Source organism: Coloeus monedula (genome assembly GCF_965178545.1).
Source record: "Coloeus monedula genome assembly, chromosome: 3".
Lineage (NCBI taxonomy): Eukaryota > Metazoa > Chordata > Aves > Passeriformes > Corvidae > Coloeus > Coloeus monedula.
In genome coordinates, this window is record NC_138783.1 from 52,733,427 (window position 1) to 52,756,473 (window position 23,047).

A 23,047-nucleotide genomic window follows, 5' to 3' on the forward strand; every position below is an offset into this window, starting at 1 on the left:
TTTAATAGTTTGAATGCCTTGGTCATTGATGCCTGGGACTCAACAGAAGTATCTTCCTTTGAATCTTACCAATAAGACATTCACTGCTGAAATCCCAGGTGAATGTCTCATAAGGCTAGACAAATGGTATCAGTGTTGCTTAACTTGCTAGATATCTAACTACTAGAATTACTACCCCCTGCAGCAGCATCCAAGTCCATAAGACTATTGCATAGGCTTATTTAATTAAATAGCTTTCAGCAGTATTCCACAGGTATGTCAGTAAGAGAATATAAAAATATCTCACAAATTACAATAATCCAGTGTCGTAGAACTGGATGTAGATGTCTACTGACGTCCCCCTCACCCCAAACCAAGCTGAATTATTCATTAGAAAGAATACTTAAATGTGAGTGTAGCTGACTGTGCCCACACTTGCAAAATTCAAATTCCAAACTCGAGTTTTGCCATACAGAAACAAGATCACGTGCCATAATGCTGCTCCACCACGGAAGGATAGGGTAAAAGATCATTTAAAAAAAAAAAAAAGGAATAAAAAAATTACACAAATGTCGAAACAGCCTTCCGCTGTCTTGGAATCTGTCGCTTTGTCGTATTTTTCGCTTTCGCTAAGAAAGCTTTCTTAAACCAGAGTGTGGATCACATTTCATAAACAACAAAGAATGTTAGCAACGGTGAGACACGCTGACTCAAAACTCAAGAGCCTGCTATCAGGAGCTTGAAAAGGCAAGGAACCCCAAGTTCGGGCTCTCATTGATGTGCTTTTAACTGCAGGCACAAGGTGGCAGAAACACCGTGAGGCTTTCATCCACCCGCTGCTGTGACTCGCCGCCTCCGTGGAGCGACACGGGACACTAACTGGTACCGACCGATGTGTTTTGCGCCAGAGATATTTATATTTCTTTGTGGCTCACAGAACGGCGGTGCCGGCAGGCAGCTCCGCCGCAGCCCCGGGCCGCTTCCCATCGTGTGACCCATCCCGTTCCTCCTTGGGCACTTTTGTCGCCGCCCCCTTCCCAGACTCGGCTCTCGGGCAGCTCCGCGCCTGCCGCCGCCCCTCGCTCACCTGGCGCCCCGCACCCCGAGGGGGGCGGAAACCCCGAGCTCTGCCCGGCGGCGAGCCGGGAACAGCCCAGTTTTAGTTCTGCTCCCGGGCCAGGCGGGAGCGGGGAAGCTCAGTGCAGGGGCGGAGGTGCGCTCCCGTTGCTCCCGCAGCTGGCAGAGGTGCGCTCTTGCGCTGCGGGAAAGCAGCGCCGCCCTCCCCCCGATACAAGGGCTCCCTTCCCGCGGCGGCTGTCGCCAGCAGAGCGATCCGTGCCCACCAGCCCTCCGCTCCCGCACCGCTAAGGCTCATCCCACCGCTCTCCCAACACCTTCTCCATCGCAACCTGTTGGGCAACCGCGGGAAGGAGACACGGACGGAGGGAGAGAGGCGGAGCTCCGCCCCTCCCCGTACTTGCAGGATTGGCATGCAGTTCTGCCCAATCGCGTGTGGCGGCTTCTCCCCCCGCGGGTGCCCATTGGCCGCTCGGAGGCGCGGGGCGGGGCTTGCCGGGCTGCGGGGCTCCCCTCCGGAGCGGAGCGCGGCGCGCTCAGAGCGCAGCGTGGGCGCGGGGTGAGCGGCGCCGCGCCGGCGGCACAAGTGGGGCCGCGATTCGGCCGCTGCCGGGGGCTCTTAGCGCTTTGCTCCGCCAGCAAGGACGATGCAGCCTCTCCCCGCCAGACCGCGACGGCTGCTGGTCGGCTTGCTGCTGCTGCTGGTTGGCTGCGCCTGGGTTGGGGCGGCAGAGCCGCCGCCAGGCAGCAGCGCCGCGGTCTCCTCGCCGTGGTCGCCGGAGGCGGCCCCCGTGGTGGTGGCCAACCGTGGGCTGCGGGTGCCCCTGGGCCGCTCCGCCTGGCTGGACCCCGCGCGGGACCTGGTGCTGCAGGTGCAGCCGGGTGACCGGTGCCACCTCACCGTGCTGGACGAGGACCCGCTGTGGCAGCGCCCGGGCCGCCTGAGCCCCCGGCGCTTCCCCTGTGACTTTGGAGCCCGCGAAGTGCAGTACTCGCACCTGGGCGGCCGCAGCCCCGCCCGGGACCGCGTCCGCTTGCAGCTGCGCTACGACTCGCCGAGCCGTGCCCTGGTGCTGCCCCTGGTGCTGGAGGTGGAGGTGCTCTTCACCCAGCTGGAGATCGTCACCCGCAACCTGCCCCTCACCGTGGAGCGCCTGCGGGGCACCAGCAACCCGCTGGACGCTCGCAGCCTGGAGTTCGCCTTCGAGCCGGGCCGGCAGCGCTGCCGGGTGGGGCTGCTGCCGCTGCTGGCCGGGCTGCCCCGCTACGGAGAGATCCTCAACTACCCGCCGGCGGCGGCGGGCGGGGGCGGGGAAGCGGCGGGGGGCGGCCCCATGCCTTCCTCGATGTGGGACTGCGAGGAGTTCCTGCGCCTGGGGCTGCGCTACCGGCACACGGCCGCCGGCGGCTCCCCGAACCGCGACCTGGTGCCGCTGGTGGCCGAGCTGCGGGAGGCGGCGGGCGGCGGGGCACTGCTGAAGCGCGAGTACTTCCAGGTGCTGGTGCGGATCCGCGCCGGGACTGAGAACGTGGCCCCCAAACCCAGCTTCTTGGCCATGCTGATGATGGAGGTGGACCAGTTTGTGCTCACCGCTCTCACGCCTGACATGCTGTCAGCTGAGGATGCAGAGTCACCGCCCGATCTGCTGCTCTTCAACATCACCTCTCCCTTTGGCCCTGGCCAAGGCCACATGGTCAGCACAGACGACCGGAGCTTGCCTGTCACCTCTTTCAGCCAGCGGGATGTGCGGGAGCTGCGCATTGCCTATCAGCCACCCATGGAGGACTCTGATCGGGAGCGGCTCTTTGAGCTTGAACTGGAGGTGTTGGACCCAGAAGGTGCTGCCTCAGAGCCCTTCGCCTTCGTGATTGTGGTGAAGCCCATGAACACCCTTGCACCTGTGGTGACCCGCAACACTGGTCTCGTGCTCTATGAGGGGCAGTCAAGGCCTCTCTCGGGCCCAGGTCCCAGCCCCAACCTGGTGGTCAGTGATGAGGATGACCTTGAGCAGGTGCGGGTGAGTGTGGTGGCAGGGCTGAAACATGGCCACCTCACTCTCCTGGAGGACACCCCAGGATCTGGTGCCCCTCGTAAACACTTCACAGTGGCTGAGCTGGCAGCAGGCCGCATCATTTACCAGCACGATGGCAGCGAGTCTCCACTCAGTGACAACCTGGTGCTGCGGCTGGAAGATGGTGGCTCTCGCCACCGCGTTGAGTTCCTTTTCCCCATTACCCTGGTGCCCACTGATGACCAGCCACCCCTACTTAATGCTAACACAGGGCTTGCCATGGCTGAGGGTGAAACAGTGCCCATCACCACCCGTGCTCTTAGTGCCACTGACATTGACTCGCAGGATGCCATCCTACTTTTCACAGTGGAGTCTGGCCCCACAGCTGGGCAGCTGCTGCTCCGTCAAGCACAACCACCTCCTGGCTGGGAAGAGGAGGAAGAAGAGGAGGGCTTTTCTTGGAGGAGGGTGCCAGGTGTAGCAGGGAGCTCCATCATCTATGAAAAGCCAGTGAGAGAGTGGCTGCAACAGGACATTGTGGAAGGGCGTCTCTTTTACCACCACTTTGGGGCTCATAGCCCTGGCCCTGGGGTTGTGTTGGACCAGTTCATCTTTAGAGTCCAGGATGACAATGACCCACCCAACCGCTCTGGACCACAGACTTTTGTGATCAGGGTACATCCTGTAGACAGATTAGCCCCAAAGCTCCATAGTAGCAGCAGCCTGCACTTAATAGTTGCAGAGCAACAGGTGACCCCCCTGCGGAGGAAGCACTTGTGTTACACAGATCAGGACTCAGGAGACCGTGAACTTCGCTACACGGTAATTCAGCCCCCCATTGACACCGACTCCAACCACCCTCCCGAGGCATATGGAGCGCGCCTTGGATCCCTTGTGCTGACTGAGGATCACTCTGTGGAAGTTACGCATTTCACCCAAGCCCAGATCAATCATCACAAGATCTCGTACCGCCCCCCACAGGAAGAGCTGGGGGTGGCTCCTCATTTGATTCAGTTTCAGTATCAAGTGCAAGATGCGGCTGGCAATGCAGCCAAAGGGACTTTCACCATCTACCTGCAGCCTGTGGATAACCAGCCTCCTGAAATCACTAATACTGGCTTCACTTTGCCTGAGGGAGGCAGCCATGTCCTTAGTCCAACTGAGCTGGATGCCAGTGACACGGACACTGAACTTGCCCATCTCAGATTTATCCTGACCCAGGCTCCTCGGTATGGCCAGTTGCAGCTTTCTGGGTACAGTCTGGTTCCAGGAGGTATCTTTGGCCTAGAGGATATCAGGCAAGGGAGGGTGGTGTATGTGCACAGTGGAGCTGAGAGCAGCAGTGATACCTGCAGGCTTGATGTAAGTGATGGGGTTCATTTTGTGCCCATCACACTGAAAATGAGTGTGCACCCAGTTGATGATGAGGTTCCTACACTACGATTGCCCCCAGGCACTCTTGGTTCCTACCTAGATGTGCTGGAGAATGGTGCTGCTGAAATCACTGCTAATGTCATTCAGGGCACAGATGAGGATACAGATGACTTAATGCTGACCTTCATTGTAGAGGATCCTCCTCAGCATGGGAGCATCCTGGTTCAAGGGGTGCCTGCAGAGAGATTTTCCCAGAGAGATCTGCTGGATGGTGCTGTGGTATATGCTCACACTGGTGGTGAAATAGGCCTTCTGCCCAAGGAGGATGCCTTCAACCTTACCTTGTCTGACCTCTCTGAGAAGTGGCGTGTCAGGGGCAATGTTATTCAAGGAGTTTCAGTTTTGGTGACCATTCTTCCTGTTGACAGTCAAGCTCCAGAGATTTTTGTGGGGGAGCAGTTCGTGGTGACAGAAGGTGACAAACGAGTCATTACTCTTGCTCACCTCAGGGCTGAAGATGTGGATACTCCTAGTGATGATATACTATGCACAATTGTTGCTCAGCCCACATCTGGGTATGTAGAGAACATCTCTCCTGCCCCAGGATCTGAAAAATCCAGGGCAGGTGTAGCTATAAGTGCTTTTACCTTGAAGGACCTCCGTCAAGGGCATATTTTTTATGTCCAAAGTATACATAAGGGTGTAGAGCCTGTTGAAGACAGGTTTGCTTTGCGCTGTTCTGATGGCATTAACTTTTCCCAGAGGCACTTCTTCCCCATTGTTATTGTGCCGATCAATGACGAAGAGCCTGAAATCTTCATGCGAGAGTTTGTTGTGATGGAAGGCATGAGCCTGGTTATTGATACCCCTATCCTCAATGCAGTTGATGCAGATGTCCCTGCTGATGACTTAGTGTTCACAATCACCAGGCTTCCCAGGCATGGCCACATTGTAAACCAGCTGGTCAATGGAACTGTCCTAGTGGAGAGCTTCACCTTGGATCAGATAACAGAGAGCTCCAGCATTCTCTATGAACATGATGACTCTGAGACAAGGGCAGACAGTTTTGAGGTGCAACTCACAGATGGTAAACACACCATTAGGAAAATGGTACCCATCATGGTTATTCCTGTAGATGATGAGACACCCAGAATGGCCATCAATGATGGTTTGGAGATTGAAATAGGGGAAACTAGAACTATTAATAACAGGGTATTAAAGGCTACTGATCTCGACTCTGAAGACAAAACCTTGACATACATTATAAATTACGGGCCAGGACAAGGCCTCTTGCAGAGAATAAAGGCTTCAGGTGGAGTTGAAAATATCACCCTGGGAATGAACTTCACCCAAGATGAAGTGGATAGAAATTTGATTCGATATGTGCATTTTGGCCAACAAGGAGTTCGTGATCTTATCAAGTTTGATGTGACAGATGGAATAAATCCTTTAATTGACCGCTACTTTTATGTGACGATAGGCAGCATTGATATTGTCTTCCCAGATGTCATCAGCAAAGGAGTTTCTCTGAAGGAAGGAGGGAAGGTAACCCTTACTACTGATTTGCTTAGTACCAGTGACCTGAATAGTCCAGATGAGAACTTAGTTTTCACTATTACCAGACCACCCGTTCGTGGTCATCTTGAATGCACAGATCAGCCTGGGGTACCCATCTCCACTTTCACTCAACTCCTGTTAGCAGGCAATAAAGTCTATTATATTCATACTTCAGAAGATGAGGTGAAAATGGACAGCTTTGAGTTTGAGGTGACTGATGGCTATAACCCTGTGTTTCGTACTTTCAGAATTTCCATCAGTGATGTGGACAATAAGAAACCTGTTGTCACAATCCATAACCTCGTGGTGAGTGAAAATGAATACAAACTGATAACCCCATTTGAACTGACTGCAGAAGACAGAGATACACCTGATGCACTGCTAAAATTTATCATCACTCAAATACCAGTTCATGGCCAGATCATGTTCAATAACTCCAAACCAGTCACTACCTTCACTAAACAAGATCTGAATGAAAATCTAATCAGCTACAAACATGATGGCACAGAATCAGTTGAGGATAGTTTCTCTTTCACTGTTACAGATGGCACTCATACTGATTTCTATGTCTTCCCCAACACTGTGTTTGAAACAAGGAAACCTCAGACTATGAAGATTCGAATAATGGCTGTGGACAACAGTGTACCTCAAGTGGTAATAAATAAGGGTGCTCAGACTCTCCGTGTTCTGGCCACAGGTCACATAGGGTTCCTGATTACCAACAAAGTCCTCAAAGTGGAAGACAGGGACAGTTTACATGTTACTCTTAAGATCAGAATCACAGAGGGTCCACGCCATGGCTTCCTGATTCACCTGGGGAAAGGCAACCATAGCATCAGCCAGTTCACCCAAGGTACTGCAATACTTCATATGCTTTCTTTAGATCACTGGAGACATTATTTTTCATGCTAAACTCTATAATAATTGATGGGAGAAACTTTCCAACTATGAGCTTATTTATAATGGCTTCATAATTTTTTACATCTGTGTATTTTTTATTGCATCCATGACAGCTTTAAACAGGAAATGTGGTCTGCTGGATAAACAGCGAATAAAGGAGCTTTTTTTCTTTGGAGAGCTTAGTCCAAATAAGTGATGTGATTTGCACTATCAGTCATAGTGATAAAAGTTTGGGTAACAGAATTGGGCTGTACATCTTAAGAGACAGTGCTTTCTTTAACCAGTTTTATTTAGAAAATGGTATGGGAGTGGTCAAGCTATTATTAGCTACTGGTCATACCATGGCTAGGGTATCAGTTGCTGTACAGTCTGAGCACACCTAACTGTAAAAGCAAAATCATTTCCCCACCAGTGGGAAATAATATGAGTGCATTTGTTGCCTTAATTACACAAATCTTTACCACAAAGCGTTTGTGGTAAATTAAAAGGTAATGTAAACGTTTTAAAATTATGTCAGTGGTACTTACTTTTTACATGGAACTAAAATATTTGGTTGTATAAATAGGGCAAAAACCACATGTGTCATATATTCTGAAAGAAAGCCTCAACCCAAGGCTGTGAAGTAACTTCAATCGAAATGGGAGCATTAGCTATCTGAAGAATTTTCCATGTTACTTTGCAATTACTTAATGGCTAGTTAATTAACAATGAAATCAGGGGTTTTTTTTGCAGCCTTCTGCAGCTGTGGAATGAGCAGACATCACCAACAGTATGGAGACTCAAAGGGGACCAGCCAGGCTGGGTTGTGTAGGTGGAAAGGCTTGAGGTGAACACTTGCAGTTGGCTGTGTTTATTTCACAAAGCCCACACTGGTACATACTTATGTTACAATATCTTGGCTGTAGCAATGTTCTTGTTAGATATACCAAATCTTTCAAACAGGCCTGATGAACTTTCCAATGGTTGGAGTGTCTTAAGTTTTGCAGCACTAGTGCAAAAAAGAGGATGAGAAGAGACCAAACTGTGTCCAAGCTTTGGGAACCACCACAGCTCCTTAAAAGTTTCAGTAGTGAACTGTGAGTAATATTGAGAGTGTTGTCAGAATAAGTGAGAAACAAAAGAGAAAGGGAGTGAGCAAATAAACAGATTATCACTTATTTTAGTGGGTTTTCTCTTACACTGAAGAATGTAGAATTATTGAACAGGTGTTCCTTGAAAGCCGACCACTGCATAGCACAGTGATACCTCATTTGTTCTGAGGATGGGGAGCCCTTGGGAGAGGGATGTATTTCATTCTCTCTTGTGCTGTGTGGCCAGGCATACATTTGTCTGATGACCAAAATAAAGTTGTTGCTTAGCTTTGAATTGGCAGTCCAACCATGCGGCATGAAGGCTATCTTAATATCCTGGGGTTGCCCAATCTGGGTAAGAAGCATGCAACGCTTAGGAAAGATTGGTTTTAAAGCTAGTGAGGATCCCCAGAAAGTGGTGTAACTTCACAAGTTCTCTGGCAGTACTAGCACAAGCACTCTTAATTTGTGTTGGATTGAAGAGTGTTTTTAAGAAAAACACATTTCTTCAATAGTATTGGCCTTTGAGAAGGTGATGCTTATGCTATACTGAGACAAATAATTTTCTAATGTTCAGGGCAGTAATAAACAAGGCCCTTTTTTGTCATACTCATTATGACCCCAGTGTAAGTGCAGATTTTGCAATGGACTTTGGGAAGCCTCTGTATTGACTATGGGACCTGCTGTTACACACTTTCTTTTTATGTTTTGATCTTCCCCTCCTTTTAGGCCTCTTATCCTGCCATGTGCCACCTCTTTCAAAATGCTGAATAGTTCCAGTTTCATCAACATGTCTGGATTCTTACAGAGCTTGTAAAACTTGGTTAGAGTCTTCCAGTTTATGTTGGAAAGGACCCCTTGAGGTCATTTGGTCCTATCCGTACTCAAAACTGGGACAACTTTGAAGTCAAATGAGACTCTTCAGGGTGGCATGCAAAAATGTTTTGAAAGCTGCTTTCTAGTTAGTGAAGTCCATCCTCAAACTCCCATTTCTTGGATTTGTGCCTGTGGTTGTAGAACAGGGAGCCGGACCACTTTGAGTAGGGTTACAGGATTTATTGTGTGCAAGCAGCGTGAGCAGTCTGGTTTTTCAGATTGCCTGTAACTGAAAGAGAGGGTGGAGCAATTGTTTAGAACACAGCTTTCTGCCTTATGCTAGTGGAGATAATTATATTTTTTTAAGTAGAAAATTATATTGGATGTATTTCAAAATTATGTTGGAGAATTCCAACATAAAATTAATTTTAGCAGGCACTGTAGTTACATGGTTATGAATTGTGCTTACAACTAGGCAAGTTTTGATATAACTAGCACAACCTAATCAGCTGTGTAAGGAAAGCATAAACTTGCTCAAGTGACTCTGAACATGTTCTTAAGGAGCAGAAAAGAGGTCATTCTTTGCAGTTATTTTTACAAAATTAAGGTCTTTGGATGACAAGTGCCCTTTTTTCTTATAAGGTGGTCCTGGTCCTGCAAATACTGGTTCAAGTATGCTTATCTCTGTGTATGCTGGAACCATGGATTTTGATAAGGCTACCCACATGAGAAGAGCTGGGTACTTGTGTGTTTGCAGGATGAAAGATTTATTTGCTGCACTGGGATGAAAAAGCATTTGTTTGCATCCTCTTTACAGCCCCATGAATTTTTGATCTTTAACTTTCAAACATTTATGGAAGTGATTCTGCACTAGTTATTTGCTAATAATGCTCTTATCTTGTTTGCGCTCAAAGATATCTGGTTACTTTTGGAACTGAAGATTTTGTGAAGCTCTAACAGAAGTGCTTTTGACTTCTTTTTACTCATGCATCCACCCTAACATCAGAGGAGAACCTGAGTGATACTTGAGCCCCACTTTAATGCTATTAATGTCTAACACTTTTTTGGAAAAAGGTATCAGACCTGGTCCTTCAAAGAAAGTGACAAAAATTAGTTTTTATGTATTACATGTTTCTCATCGCTACTCAAGGAAACCAGAAAAAAAATATTAAATTTTTTTTTAATCTTTTACATACTTTATGGCAACTGATGGTTCAAAATTTTACATCAGGGTTTTTTTTTTCTACTGAAGTCTTGTCTGTTTACTTTGGTTGCATCTATTTGGGTTCTTAAAATAGTCAATCACTGTAACTGTCCTGTACAGTACTTTGCAGGTTAAAGAATGACAGAATCAATATCACAATCCTTGTGGAGATACTCCTCTGTTTAAGAAAATGGACCACTAAAAATATTAAATAGTTCTGACTGTCAAGCCCATGTTTTTAAATTTCATTTCAGTTCTTTTTGTAAATACAGCTTAAAAGAAAAAGAGCTCTGGGGAGGGGGAAGTAAAGGGAGGGAGAATGAATGATATCTGTAAAACTTCAACACTGTTAATACTGAAATTCCTCAGTTCTGCTGTAGAACCTTGACCTCTCTCTTGTTGAAGTTAAGCTATTTAATGTATGCCAAGTTTTTCTATAAAAATAGTTTCCTACCTTCATCATTTAAAATAAAATCTGTTTTTCCTGAACTCTTTCCAGCTGATATTGATGATATGAAGATATGCTATGTTTTACGAGGGGGTGACAATGCCACCAGTGACATTTTTCATTTTTTGGTTGAAGACGGTGGTGAGTACTCCTAAAATCTCAGTTTTTCTTGTTATTTAAAGACAAAGAATTTAAGTATGCTTTGGGAGTTGAAGAACATTGAATTTAATTGAGGGAAGGAAGTCTGTGTGATCTCCTGGAATGTGATTTTTTATGGCTTTCCTATATTGTGAGATATTTCTGATGATTACAAAGAGAGGTGTCAATGAAATGGTAATAGCACCTAATGAAAAAACCTCAACCTAATCTAGCAAGAAAGTGAAATTCTGTAAACCTACTCAGATACCTGGACTTTCTGTAGTTTTACCTTTGTATTCCCTGTGCAGGCTCTTTACACATAAATTCTCTTAAGTCTTTCTCTTGAGAAAATTTTCATTTATGGTTATTCTTGTCTACCTTTTTAAAGCTTCCAGTTCTAAGACTGTTCATATCAAAACATTATCTCTGATGTACCTGTTATGTAGAGTTTAAGTTTTGATTCTACCTACTTAACAGAATCCTCAATGTCTTGTCAAAGATCTTTGTCAAGTGACTGGTGTGAATTCTCCTGGCTAATATTATTTTCTGGGATTGTGGTGGACGCAGAAGAAAATTATAAAAACAGATTGAGAATACTGGCATGTACTCATTTGAGGAAAAAATATGTAGGGGTTTTCTCTTTGTTTTAAAAGCACAAAGAAAGAACAGTTGAAAGGGTAAACAAAGTGCATCAACAGGCTTTTTTTTTCCATCCAAAGTCTGACTTGATATGGATATTCCTAAATCTGGATATTCCTCTGTGTGGTAACAGGTGGCTAGATTATGTTACTTTAATGCCTTTTTAAATATGTGATACATAGTTTCATGAGTAATTTGCAATGAATTTTATTAGTTGATTTAATAATATACTTCTTAGAAAGAATGCTTCAAGTTAGCTGATTGTCAGCTCATGTACTCAGCTTGTGTTACAAGAAGCATAGCCAATTAAGGGTATTAAGATCAGTGGACAGGGATTTGTCCTGTCTGTCACAGACTGGACAGTTTTGTCATCATCTACCATTGCTGGAGTGGGATATTAAAGCATGTTGTACTGTTTATTGTGCTGGAAAAGCACAGAGGAAACACTGCCTTTCGAGACTTTTGGAAATGTCTTTGCGAATCTTCGTGACATTAGAAACCAGGTAGTGAGATAAGAGATGGCAACACTTGACCTACTTTCCATAAATGTGTTTTTTCACTGAGCTATAGGTTAGAGATGCTTAAAGGTATCTAGAATGGAACATGGGATGCTGTCTTTTCATAGTAATACTTTTTTATGACAGGTGTCACCATAAGGTGACATCGTTATGATTTTTGAGTTATTCTTTTAGTAGGTGAACAAATATCGAGTCTTGAGATAGTTTAAAGGTTTTGTGTGATGGGAGTAATTAAAGCTGATGAAAGTTTCCTCTCAGTGAGCTGTTTTAACATCAGTTCTTAAAACTGAGTTGCCCCTTGAGAGCCCAACATTTGTGGGACTTGTCTCCATGCCATTTAACATTTCATAGTGGCAAATATGTAGTTAAAGCGATTGCACTTAATATATTCCAACTCTATACCAAGAATTTTTCTTTCATTGGAAAGCTTACCTGCCACATCTGCTTCTATTTGGCAGAGTTGTAACAGCCTGTCAATTGTAACAGCATGCAATTTTCATAATACAAAGAATCATGATGATAACAAGGTGCTTGTTGATTTTTAGAGCCTTTGGAAGTTGTGGCATTATTGTCTTAGAGATTATGTAGCTAGATGGTAAGATGGTCTTTGCTTTCCTGAGGCTATTTGTTGACAGAAAAATGAGCTGTGTTGCATTTCTGAGTATTTCTGATTTTGAAGATGATAAAGATGCATTTAAAATTGATGAAGTTGTGATCAAAAAATTAGTAGTCATCTGTCTCAAATATCTCAAATTTATTGGCAGTGTCTTTAGAATCTGTAATGGATGAAAAATCCAGAAATTTAACTTACTTTTGTTTACACCCTCCTCAGAAAGACTTCAAAGCCAGTGTTTTGCAACTCAGATGTATTTTGGCAGACTTTCAGTGGTGGCAAGGCTATTGTTTAGGTTTTTTTGATTTTAAGCCAAATCATATTAAGAGACTCCACACAAGAGCTGAGTGAAAGATGGAGCACAGGTGATCAGCATCCTCTGTAGAAAGGCACACTTCAGAGTTCCATCTTCTGTATCAGGATTTTTGCAGTAGTAACAGGTTTGTGCTACCCTACAGTACCCAATGCTATAAATTAAATAAGTGGGACTTCATTTAAACTGAATTGTGTGGTAGTCCATAAGTGATCTGGTTCAAATCAAGAAGCATTTCAAAACATGATTCAATGAATGAATATGCATTCGTATAATTCAGCTAATGTTATTTCAAATAACTTAAAAACCCTAAAATAAGTCACATCTTGCAACCCAAGTATTTTATGTCTTCTAGGCTTTCATGCCTCAGCAATGGGAACATGCAACAGCAGTTCCTGCTCTTTTCATGTGATGTGAATTAGAAAGTTATTTTTGCCCCAGACCTGTAAAATACTTTTCTGCATGTCCTGTGATATTTGTTCATAGTCTCTGAACTGCAAATAGGAGAAGAGCATGACTTCCTCTAGGTCTGTTTTTTGGTGGCTGATCTGCCATACTCATTATACCATGTCTTAGGAGAATAAATGCAGAAGCTCTTTTGTTGGCCTCTTAAATGACAGTAGTCTGACTGGGGCCTGAGGCTGTTATTTCATGCAATTGCCTGGAGGCCGAGTACAACGAGTCATCAAACTGCTCTGGTGTGAACTTTTTTGTGAATTAGGAATTTTGTTTATCTTCTCACATGTAGTAGTATTTATGGTAAGCAAGTTAGGGCAACAGCAAACTAGGTGGGTAGGTGAGGGGAAGAGAGCCAAGTCAGCCCTCTGCCAGCTCTTGGCCCCTTGCCTGCTCCGTTTCTCACAGTGGGAGTAAGGTGAGTGCCATGCTGCATACCAAATCATGACCTGGGATCTGAAAGCATGAAATATGGTACTGGAACAAGGTTGTTTGCCTTGTGGCCAGGGGAGAAAACTGGAGTACAGAGAAATGAAGAGTAGCTTGGGGATTATGGCTATCTCATAATAAACTTTGCGATTATAACTAAAGAGAACAGAAATGAGCTCAATATGAAGAGAAAGGAGGGCCATTTAAAAGGAAAGCAAGCCCTTAGGACTATAATTAACAAGCAAGAGCATAGGCCTGCTTTATTCAAACCAAAATTAGAGGTTACATCAGGAAGAACTGGTTTAAAGCTCTGAAAGAGTCTTATTGTCAGCACCAATTACCTACAAATGTATGGCTCTAGAGATCTTCTGGCTTTAAATGGAATTTTTAATATGAGTAATTAAAAAGTAAAATATATTGAACACAATTCACCTATTTATCAACACTAGTGTTTTTAAAGGTAGAAAGTGGTTTTATTCTTCCTATATAGGGATTTAGCCTCAAGATGATCTGTTACTAGGTGGGTGAGCCCATGCATTTCTGTTGTACTTACACTACAGAGTCTTCTTTTCTATCAGATGCTGCTGAGTTAGCATTTGAAAGAGTTGACATTTTGAAAGAAACTACAGTGGTTCATATTAAGAATTTACTTTCCATTTTGTTTTGAATTCTAATCTTAAAATAATCATGTGGAGATCTTTTGAAACTGAAAAAGTGTTATGAGTCCATTTTCGCAAAACCTTGAAGAAAGTGTGGAATTTTCTTTTTCGTAAAGGTTGCAAAATAGTCTCAGTTGAATCACATTCCTCTAGAGTGGCCTCTACATTCCATTAATAAGGTGGAGACAAAACTCTTCTTATCAAGTGCAAGCATGTGACAGTGGTGAATCCTGATGTTTACATTATTAAGTTCTTAATTCAGTGATTAATAAAGGAATGAATGCTACCAGAAGGCAGGGAAAGCAGGATTTTTTTCTCGTGGGGAGGTAAAATGCAAATATAGACTGATAGTTGAACTCTTGGAAGTTTGAACACTATTGAAAGACTCACTAGATGAAAAAAAAAGATCCAGTTGAAAAAGATCCAGTTTGAGCCTTTTAATAAGTGAAAAACACACTTGCAGGCTAACTTGTATCTGATAATTTTAATGAGAAGCAGCAATTTCTGCAGCAAGTTCATATTACTGCAAGCTTGAGAAAATTATGTATGTACGGCACTGCATAGAGTCGGTGCTTCAGCTGTGCCAAATGGCACTATCTGCATGGAATGAAAGTTGACAGAGAAATTAGCTCCAGTGTGTTGAGCTCTTGTGCCTGTTTCGGAAAACTGCACACTAAATTTTACGCTGCATCCCTTATGAGTTGTCGGAGGCATTTTTGCTCCTTACGTGAACTGGGCATGGAAAATGCAGTTAAAACTGAAGTCTGTTGTTTACCTTCTCTTTATTCTTTGCTTGTCTGAGATTCCTTAATGTCACTGCAGTAAATCATAATAATTGACTAAGAATATGGATTTAATGCCCAGCTATCCATTCTGTAGAATAGAAGATATTTTCTCCTGAAATGTGCTGTTTCAAATAATCTGAAACTGGTTGAACTGGTTTAAGGCAATTTTTTCACCAGATTCTGCTGATTGTGTAGAGTAAAACAAACATACCCCAAAACTGGAACTAAACTCAAACCCCAGCACAACCTCCATGCCTCCAGAGGCAGTATCAAAGTGAAATACGTTCTCCTGCCCAGCAATGGGTGTCTGGGCTAGCAGTACTACTGCAGCAGTGTGCAGGTGCCTGTTAGAGAGCAGTTATTGTATTTTTGATTCACATAAGAAAAATTCTTTATTCTCTTTAGGTTTTGTAGATAAATCCGAAATGTTCAGGATCAGGTCATGTAAAGTCAATGAAGGAATGTTCATCTCTTTTAAACAGTAGTCTGCTCCCAGATATTTTTAAAAGAAGACTTTGTTCTTGGTCTGCTTGTTACTTGACTAGTGCTCTCATCACAGTAGTTTGCCATGTTTGTTCTCCCTCCTCCCCTGTCTGTTTTCTGGAGCTTGGGAAACTGTCAACCAGGATTGCAGCACCCATGGAAGAAATTCCTGTGTTGAGCCTCTAGCATTTTTTGTTGCAAGAGGCTAGAGCCACACTAATAATATTTTGCATTACAGTCAGTCCCGTTACATTTTCCTGTTTTGAGTAACAAAATGAGATAACCCTGATTTGGGCCTTTTAGGTCTGGAGCATTCTGAAGAAAAACCCCAGATCGTGTGAGGGGAAAACCCATTTCCTATTCAGCTTTAATCTGAACCATAATCTGCTTGTCCCTTACCTAACTTCTTTCTCTGCTCAATGCTTAAGTGGAGTCCTCCGAAGTGCTTCTTTATCACTGCTGTGATATCTTGCAACGCCTTGCCTCAAGGGTAGAATGGTTTCAAAGGGGAAGTAATGACAGATTCTCATAGCTGTTTTAGGAATGTGAGGATCACTAGGGAAACAAGAATTGTTTTATTTCAGGCTCTTTGGGCAGCTATTCTGACTTAAAGCCAAAGCATTGCAAAGCCAAGGCTCACTAAAACTGGTGATTTACATCATTAGCTAAATCTTACTTAAACTTTTCGTTACAGATCCCTAAATGCCTTAACACAGCACTGCATTTTGCTGTACTAACATTTGGCTAAATCCCCACTGAAGCAAGAATCTTTCAAAAACAATTCCCTGAAGTTAGCCTTTAAGCCCAGTTTATGGGAAAACTTCATAGACTTTTCCCAAATATGTTTATGCAAGAAATTCAGCTGAAGAATCACTGTTCCACTGCCTAGAGAAAGCTCTCCATTAAGGTTGTGAAATACAATTATTTCATCTGTCATCCTTTGTATTGATAAACAAACAGTATTTTTTTAGGAACTTCACCATCCTGGTATGCTTTATTAATTTGTGAGAGAATAATACTACACCCTTGACTTTAATTATTAAGCTGTAACAGTTGTCAGTGCTGTTCTCCAAAGCCAAAATGCTGATGTGTTTTGCTGGGCGAGCTGTAATAATAATGTTGGATCAGACCTTTTGGATTGAATATCTGATAGTTCTTAAAGCGGCAAACTGGTAAAATATGATTGGGAATTATTTGCAGCATCCTTGCTTGACCTTACTTGTAACATTTGGGCACACCAGTCTTGGCAAGACACATCAACTACATTTATCTTTGGCTTAAAAATGAGGGCATCACATGTTGGTGGTTTGCTTGCCATCATTTGTCAAGTACTGTATTGGATTCTGGTCCATTGCCAGGTTTGTTGCTGCTGTTTTAATATACTCTAGGATGGTGCCCAAACAATTTTCCACGTCACACTTCTTACTGTAAGTATTACCAGGGTATTTAAATAGTTAGTTTGACACTACAGTTTATATTAAAAAAATATGATCAAAATAAACTTTACTGTAAATAAAAAATGAGTTCATGGGGTCGTTATTGTGAATGTGGCAGCAAGGTCTCAGCAAAATGAAGTATCTGTGAAAATATACAGGAGTAAGAGATGCTTATATGGGGCACATAGAAAAACTGGCACAAACCTTACTAACCTCAGTGGAAAGACTTTCATTGTCTTCTATACTAGTTGTTATATTGGTCTTCTTGTCCTGGCATTTTAGATGGAATCATGGAACTTATTAAATTTTCCATTTCTGACTTGAATATCACCTTATCCTCCAAATAGATACATAGAAAAGGTCAGCTTTGTCTAGTTGAAACAAGATTTTTTTGAGAGGAATAAAGGTAGCTCTGTGATTTGGCAAGAGAATTTTTGTTTGTCTTTAATTATTTGGGTTCAATGGTGATTTTGTCCAAAAACAAAGCTTTCCCTCTGCTCCCCATCCTGGAGTTTTAATCATTTTTTTTTTAAAAAGCAAAGCAGTGTAATTGAAGGAGTGGGTTTAGATATTGCCTTGGATTAGTAAAGGAGAGTCAATTGTGGTTTTAATTGTCTTTTATACAGAACTTAGGGCACTTTGTCCAAACATGGAAGTCTCAGATGCAATTCCTTCCTTCATTTGAGCAGCTTTTTAACCCATACTCCCACTAATGTGCCTTCACTTACATTCTGAGCTATTTTGTATTAATTTTCTGTTTGCTGCCCAAGTATGTGATTTCTGAATTACTCTTTGGAACATTGCCTGCACTTGGATGTTCCACTTTCAACTAAGTATTGTTACTATGGGGCCAAAAAATTCTGTCTCATTTTTTTGCATTTGTTCCTCCTCTCTTTCCCCCCTGTATTTCTGCTTCGCTGCTAGTACCTGCTGTGTTCCACAGAATAAAATGGCTTAAACAGGCCAGTTAGGAGTAGTGTGTCTCTGAATAACCCTAAGTCTGGTTGTTTAGATCAGGGTTTAGAGCAGACAGATACTGAATCCATTCCAGTTCTCCTTGAATCAGGGCCAATGGTCTTGTCTTCCATATAGAATGAGCACCTGGACTGTTGGGCTGGTTGAATATAAAGGAAATGTCTCAAACACCAATACCTGTTGACAGTATTTTTCTAGTTTCCAGCTGAGATCACTTGCTGAGTAGTCACACTTTCAAAGAAGATATAGTTGCAACAAAGTTTACCAGTTTAGCACTTGGAGCTCAATCACACTTGTTTTGCTGAGCTGAATAGCACCATTGATTTCATTTGACCTGGTCAGATGAGAGACAAAGAAGGTATAAGGTAGCTGTATAAGTACCTAACAGGCTTTTTACTTAAAAATAATCCACAATTTAGCTTTTATATTCTTGTGATATAGAATAAGGCCTAGATAGCAGCAAAAGAAGCATGACAATGAGCAGTAAAATTAGGTCAAAATGCAAGAATTAAAGGGATTAAGGAGACACACTCGGCTTAAGTAGAAGAATTGAGAACTCTCAGCAGTAACACTGATTGCCAGTGACATGAGAACCTGCAGAAAGACGCTAATTCCTAAAGTGAACTATAATAAGCTTGTAAAATTATCTTGGTAGTCAGTTGGAAATATTTTTGATTTGGATGTTCTGAAGAGCTCTAGAGAAGGGACACTGGGTGCTGTCAAGAAACCCTGCTCACAGCAGCACAGCTTGTTTAATTTCCCAACTTGTTTTAATCAAGGGACTCTAAACAGCCCTCAGGATAAGTTAGCTTTTATCACTTCACTGGCCACTTAACTGTGTAGAGTCCCCTAGAGTTCCTGTAAAGGTTCATTTGAGTAGTAAAAAAAATGTATGCAGGAAGTTTCTGGATTTCTTTAAAAATTAGATTGATATTTATACAGAGAGTGATAAATATCTCTGAAACAAGCAACAGATGCATGAAAAACAGTATTCCAACAAGAAAAGTTAGTATTAATCTATGGAAATATGCTAAGACTCAAGTTAAATTAAAAATTGAGAAAATATAATGATGGCATACGTTGTTATCAAAGTTTTGCAATTTGTGCATCTTAATTTACAGCGTTCTCACTGTTGCAAGTCTCTGTTTGCCTTGCTAGATATTTAGGAACAATTCTTGCCTCGTCAACCTCTGTGCTTTTTCTGGAAAAATGAAGACAATTATTTTTGTTTCATAAGCCCAAATTTTGCTTGGATACGGTTCAAATTTTCCCTGAAATTACATTACCTGTTCCTTATAATTGGCATTGAAGTATGTTAGGGAGCGTTTTGGTTGACTAGAGCTTAATGGTGGTGGCAGTAAGGTGGAGTGTTTAGGGGTGAGAATCAAGGCCGACAAGATAGATATGCTGGTGAGAGTCTGTTACAGAGCACCCAACCAGGATGAAAAGGCAGATGAAATATTCTATAAGCAGCTGCGAGAAGTCTCACCCTCACCAGCACTTGTTCTCCTGGGGGACTTCAGCTTGCAGCATGTCTGCTGTAGATCCAGTACAGCACAGAGGAGGAAGTCAAAGGAGATTCCTGGAAGGTATGGAAGACAACTTCCTGACACAGCTGGTCAGTGAGTCAGCCAGGGGAGGTGCCCAGCTGGACCTCCTGTTTGTGAACAGGGAAGAACTGATGGGAGATGTGGTGGTTGGAGATTGTTTTGGGCACAGCTATCACAAAATTAATGAGTTTTAGATTCTCAGAGGGACAAGAAACAGGATCAGCAGAACTGCCACCTTGGATTTCTGAAGGGCCAGCCTTGGCCTGTTTAGGAGCCTGGTTGACAGAGTCTCTTGGGAGACAGTCCACAGAGGCAGAGGGGGCCAGTAAAGCCTCACATTCTACAAGAAGGAAATCTTAAAAGTGCAGAATCAGGATGTCCCCATGTGCCAAAAGATGAGTTGGTAGGGAAGAAGACCAGCCTGCCTGAACAGAGAGCTTTGGCTAGAACTTGGGGAACAAAAGAGTTTATCAGCTTTGGAAGAAGGGGCAGGCAACTCAGGAGGACTACAAGGATAGCATGAAGTTATGCAGGGAGAAAATTAGAAGGGCCAAAGCCCAAGTAGAGCTTAATCTAACTACTGCCGTGAAAGACAATAAAAAAAGTTTCTATAAATACATTAGCAAGAAAAAAAGGACTAAGGAGAATCTCTATCCTGCATTGGATGTGAGGAGAAGAATAATGACAAAGGATGAGGGAGCAAGTTCACCCTCAGTAAATTTGCTTATGACATCAAGTTGGGTGGGAGTATTGATCTTCTTGAGTGCAGGTAGGCTCTGTGGACGGATCTGGACAGGCTGGATCGATGGGCCAATGCTAACTGGAAGAAGTTGAACAAGGCAAAGTGTTGGCTCCCATCTTGGGTCAAAACAATCCCATGCAGCACTACCGGCTAACAGAAAAGGACCTGGGGGTTGACAGCAGCTGGACATGAGCCAGCAGTGTGCCCAGGTGGCCAAGAAGGCCAATGGCATCCTAGCCTGTATCAGCAATAGTGTGGCCAACAGGACCAGGGCAGTGACTGTCCCTCTGTACTTGGCACTGGTGAGGCCACGCCTCGAATCCTGTGGTCAGTTTTTGGGCCCCTCATTACAAGAAAGACATGGAGGTGTTGGAACGTGTCCAGAGAAGGGCAATGGAGCTGGGGAAGTGTCTGGAGCACAAGTCCTATGAGGAGCCTCTGAGGGAGTTGGGGGTTTTTATCCTGGAGAAAGGAGGCTCAGGGGAGACTCCACTTGCTCTCTACAACTGCCTGAAAGGAGCATGTAGTGAGGTGGGGGTCAGCCTCTTCTCCCAGGTGACAAGTGACAGGACAAGGGGAAATGGACTCAAGTTGCACTAGGGAGGATTTAGATCAGATACTAGAAAAAGTTTCTTCGTGGAAAATCTCATCAGGCATTGGAACAGGCTGCCTGGGAAAGTGGTTGAATACCCATCCCCGGTGGTATTTAAAAGACATGTGGATGTCATGATATAGTGGTGATTTGGCAGTGCTGGGTTAGTGGTTGGACTCAATGATCTTAAAGGTCTTTCCCAACCTAGATGATTATATGATTCTATGAAATTAAAAGCCAGGAGTGACACAAGCAGAGTGAAAATCCTGTTAGAGTAAATTAATTAATTTGATGAGTGTTGATTATTGTTTGGGTTTGGTCTAGATCAGGATATATTAGATTGGTATAGTGTGGCTCTCTAGGGTTCCCTTCAGTTAATTTTTCTTCTAACAGATTTAACTAAATAGATTTTGGTTTTATTACTAGAAAGGATTTCATTTAGCAGTAGGCCCTTAGGAAGCTCTTTGAAAAGACAAAAAAAAAAAATTTCCCCTCCCTGAAGAAGGATTTTGGCTTGTTAAAGTTCAAGTCATTAGTAAAACATTAATTCAGTCAGCTTGATACACCATTGCCCTGAATGTTTGCCAGGATTCCAATCTCAGTAACTCTTAAGTACCAGCATAGCACTTCTGTCACTGCTGTGTAATGCACATTTTCTTCAAGACTGTAGGAATGCTGTTACCACACACCTTGTTGCCTCTCTAAAGCTTTGTAGTTAGGGACTAACATAATAATTAGAGAGGGAATTGTAAGGACACCTTTAAAGAAATATTTGAGGCCTAATTCAAAGCCCAGTGCCTCCAGTGAGGCTCTTTGTGCCTCGAGGTTTGTGGTTTGATCTTCCATTACTGAAATCTGTGAGAATACTTTTTTCACTCACTACTGTGGTGTTCAAGAGCAGGTTGTGCAAGATAAGATTCTCATAACTAAAAGCATGCTGTTATTCAGTGTCCCTAAAACTATTTTGCCCTAGAAGTTTTTATTTTAGGGCCTTGGAAATATTTTATTTCTTATTCTGATGTCTGCTTTTTTAGGCAGAACTTTTGAGCTCAAGAGCCTGAGACATGTAGCCAGTTAAAAAAACCCACGGAAGTACTCTGTATATTATTTCAAGACTTTCCTGGGCTTTGTGCTGAATTCAGTCAATGTCTACACTGTTTAATCTCAGTAATGCCCTTCAAACTGGCTCATCATGACCTTGGAGGATTTGTAGTAGTGTGTGCTCAAATACATTCTTCCTGAGAGAATTGCACTGAGAGTGTTTTGCACAGAGATAAAAGATCCTGGTGAAAAGGAAACTAGTCAATACCTTTTTTTTTTTTTTTCTGACAGATGCAAAGTGCATCACACCCAGCTTCTTCTTTAGGAATAGATGATGCAGTGTTCTACATTTAAGATCCAAATTACAGAACTTCTCTAGTGGGCATTTTGGGTGGGATTTTGTCCTGGATTCATCCTAATCAAGTGGAACATTAAAGTGCTGGATTAATAGCCATAATAAATTTAGGTTTTGCTCATAACCTTGAGGATGAGCAGATTTAGATGTGGCATACTAACAATTGCCCTGAATTCTAATCCAATTTTGCCCGTAGTTTCCTTTTCATGTGTACTTAAAATAACATAAATCACGTTAAGTATTAAACAGAGCAGTGTTCTGCACTGGCAAGGTGTGCATTTTAATTGTGAAGCGGACATTTTCAAGCTTGTTGGCTGATTTGGGCATTACACTAAACGTAGGAAAGGACATGAGATTGCCAGTGTCTCTCTTTTGCTTATTAGATCGTTGTGTTTTGGATTTGTGGCAGATACTTGAGACCTGGGCTCAATTTTCTGTGCTGCCTGAGGAATCTTAGATAGATATTTCCTACAAAACTGCTGTTACCTTTAGGCTGTAGGAAATGTGAGTTAGCCTGTGCTCCTGCAGAATCCTGTTGTTTGTACACCAGTGGCAAGTGGGAATGAGACAAAGTAAAGCATTGCTTTTGTTACTGTTTTGCCACCACTGAAAAAACACAGGCAAAAAGAGGAAAGAGTAGCTGGAATAGGCAGACTTTATGCATTAAACTGAAGCTGTATGACTGCAGTGGTTGAAGGAACCTAAAAATGAGGGATTGTATTGGGATTGATCAGCCAGTCCATGAACTCAAATATTTTCATATAGCTCTCCTTTCCCCTCCCCCTGCCCCCCACTTAAAGATAGGCAGAAGGTAATTTAGTAGTATGTCCTGCAGATATGGTAGCAATAGCATAGCAGAGTCCTGTGTGTCATTTTAAGCTGCACA

General features: G+C 43.3%; 1 protein-coding gene across 1 annotated transcript in view; it reads left to right on the plus strand.

The window, feature by feature from the left end:
• Positions 1–1,703: 1,703 nt before the first annotated feature.
• Positions 1,704–23,047, plus strand: part of FREM2 (FRAS1 related extracellular matrix 2) — a gene marked incomplete at both ends in the record, with an annotated part of 118,504 nt that continues 97,160 nt past the window's right edge. Inside the window, 2 exons of the mRNA XM_082279061.1 lie at positions 1,704–6,852; positions 10,489–10,578. Of these exons, the coding sequence (XP_082135187.1) occupies positions 1,704–6,852; positions 10,489–10,578 (5,239 nt within the window). The remainder of the gene's footprint in view (positions 6,853–10,488; positions 10,579–23,047) is intronic.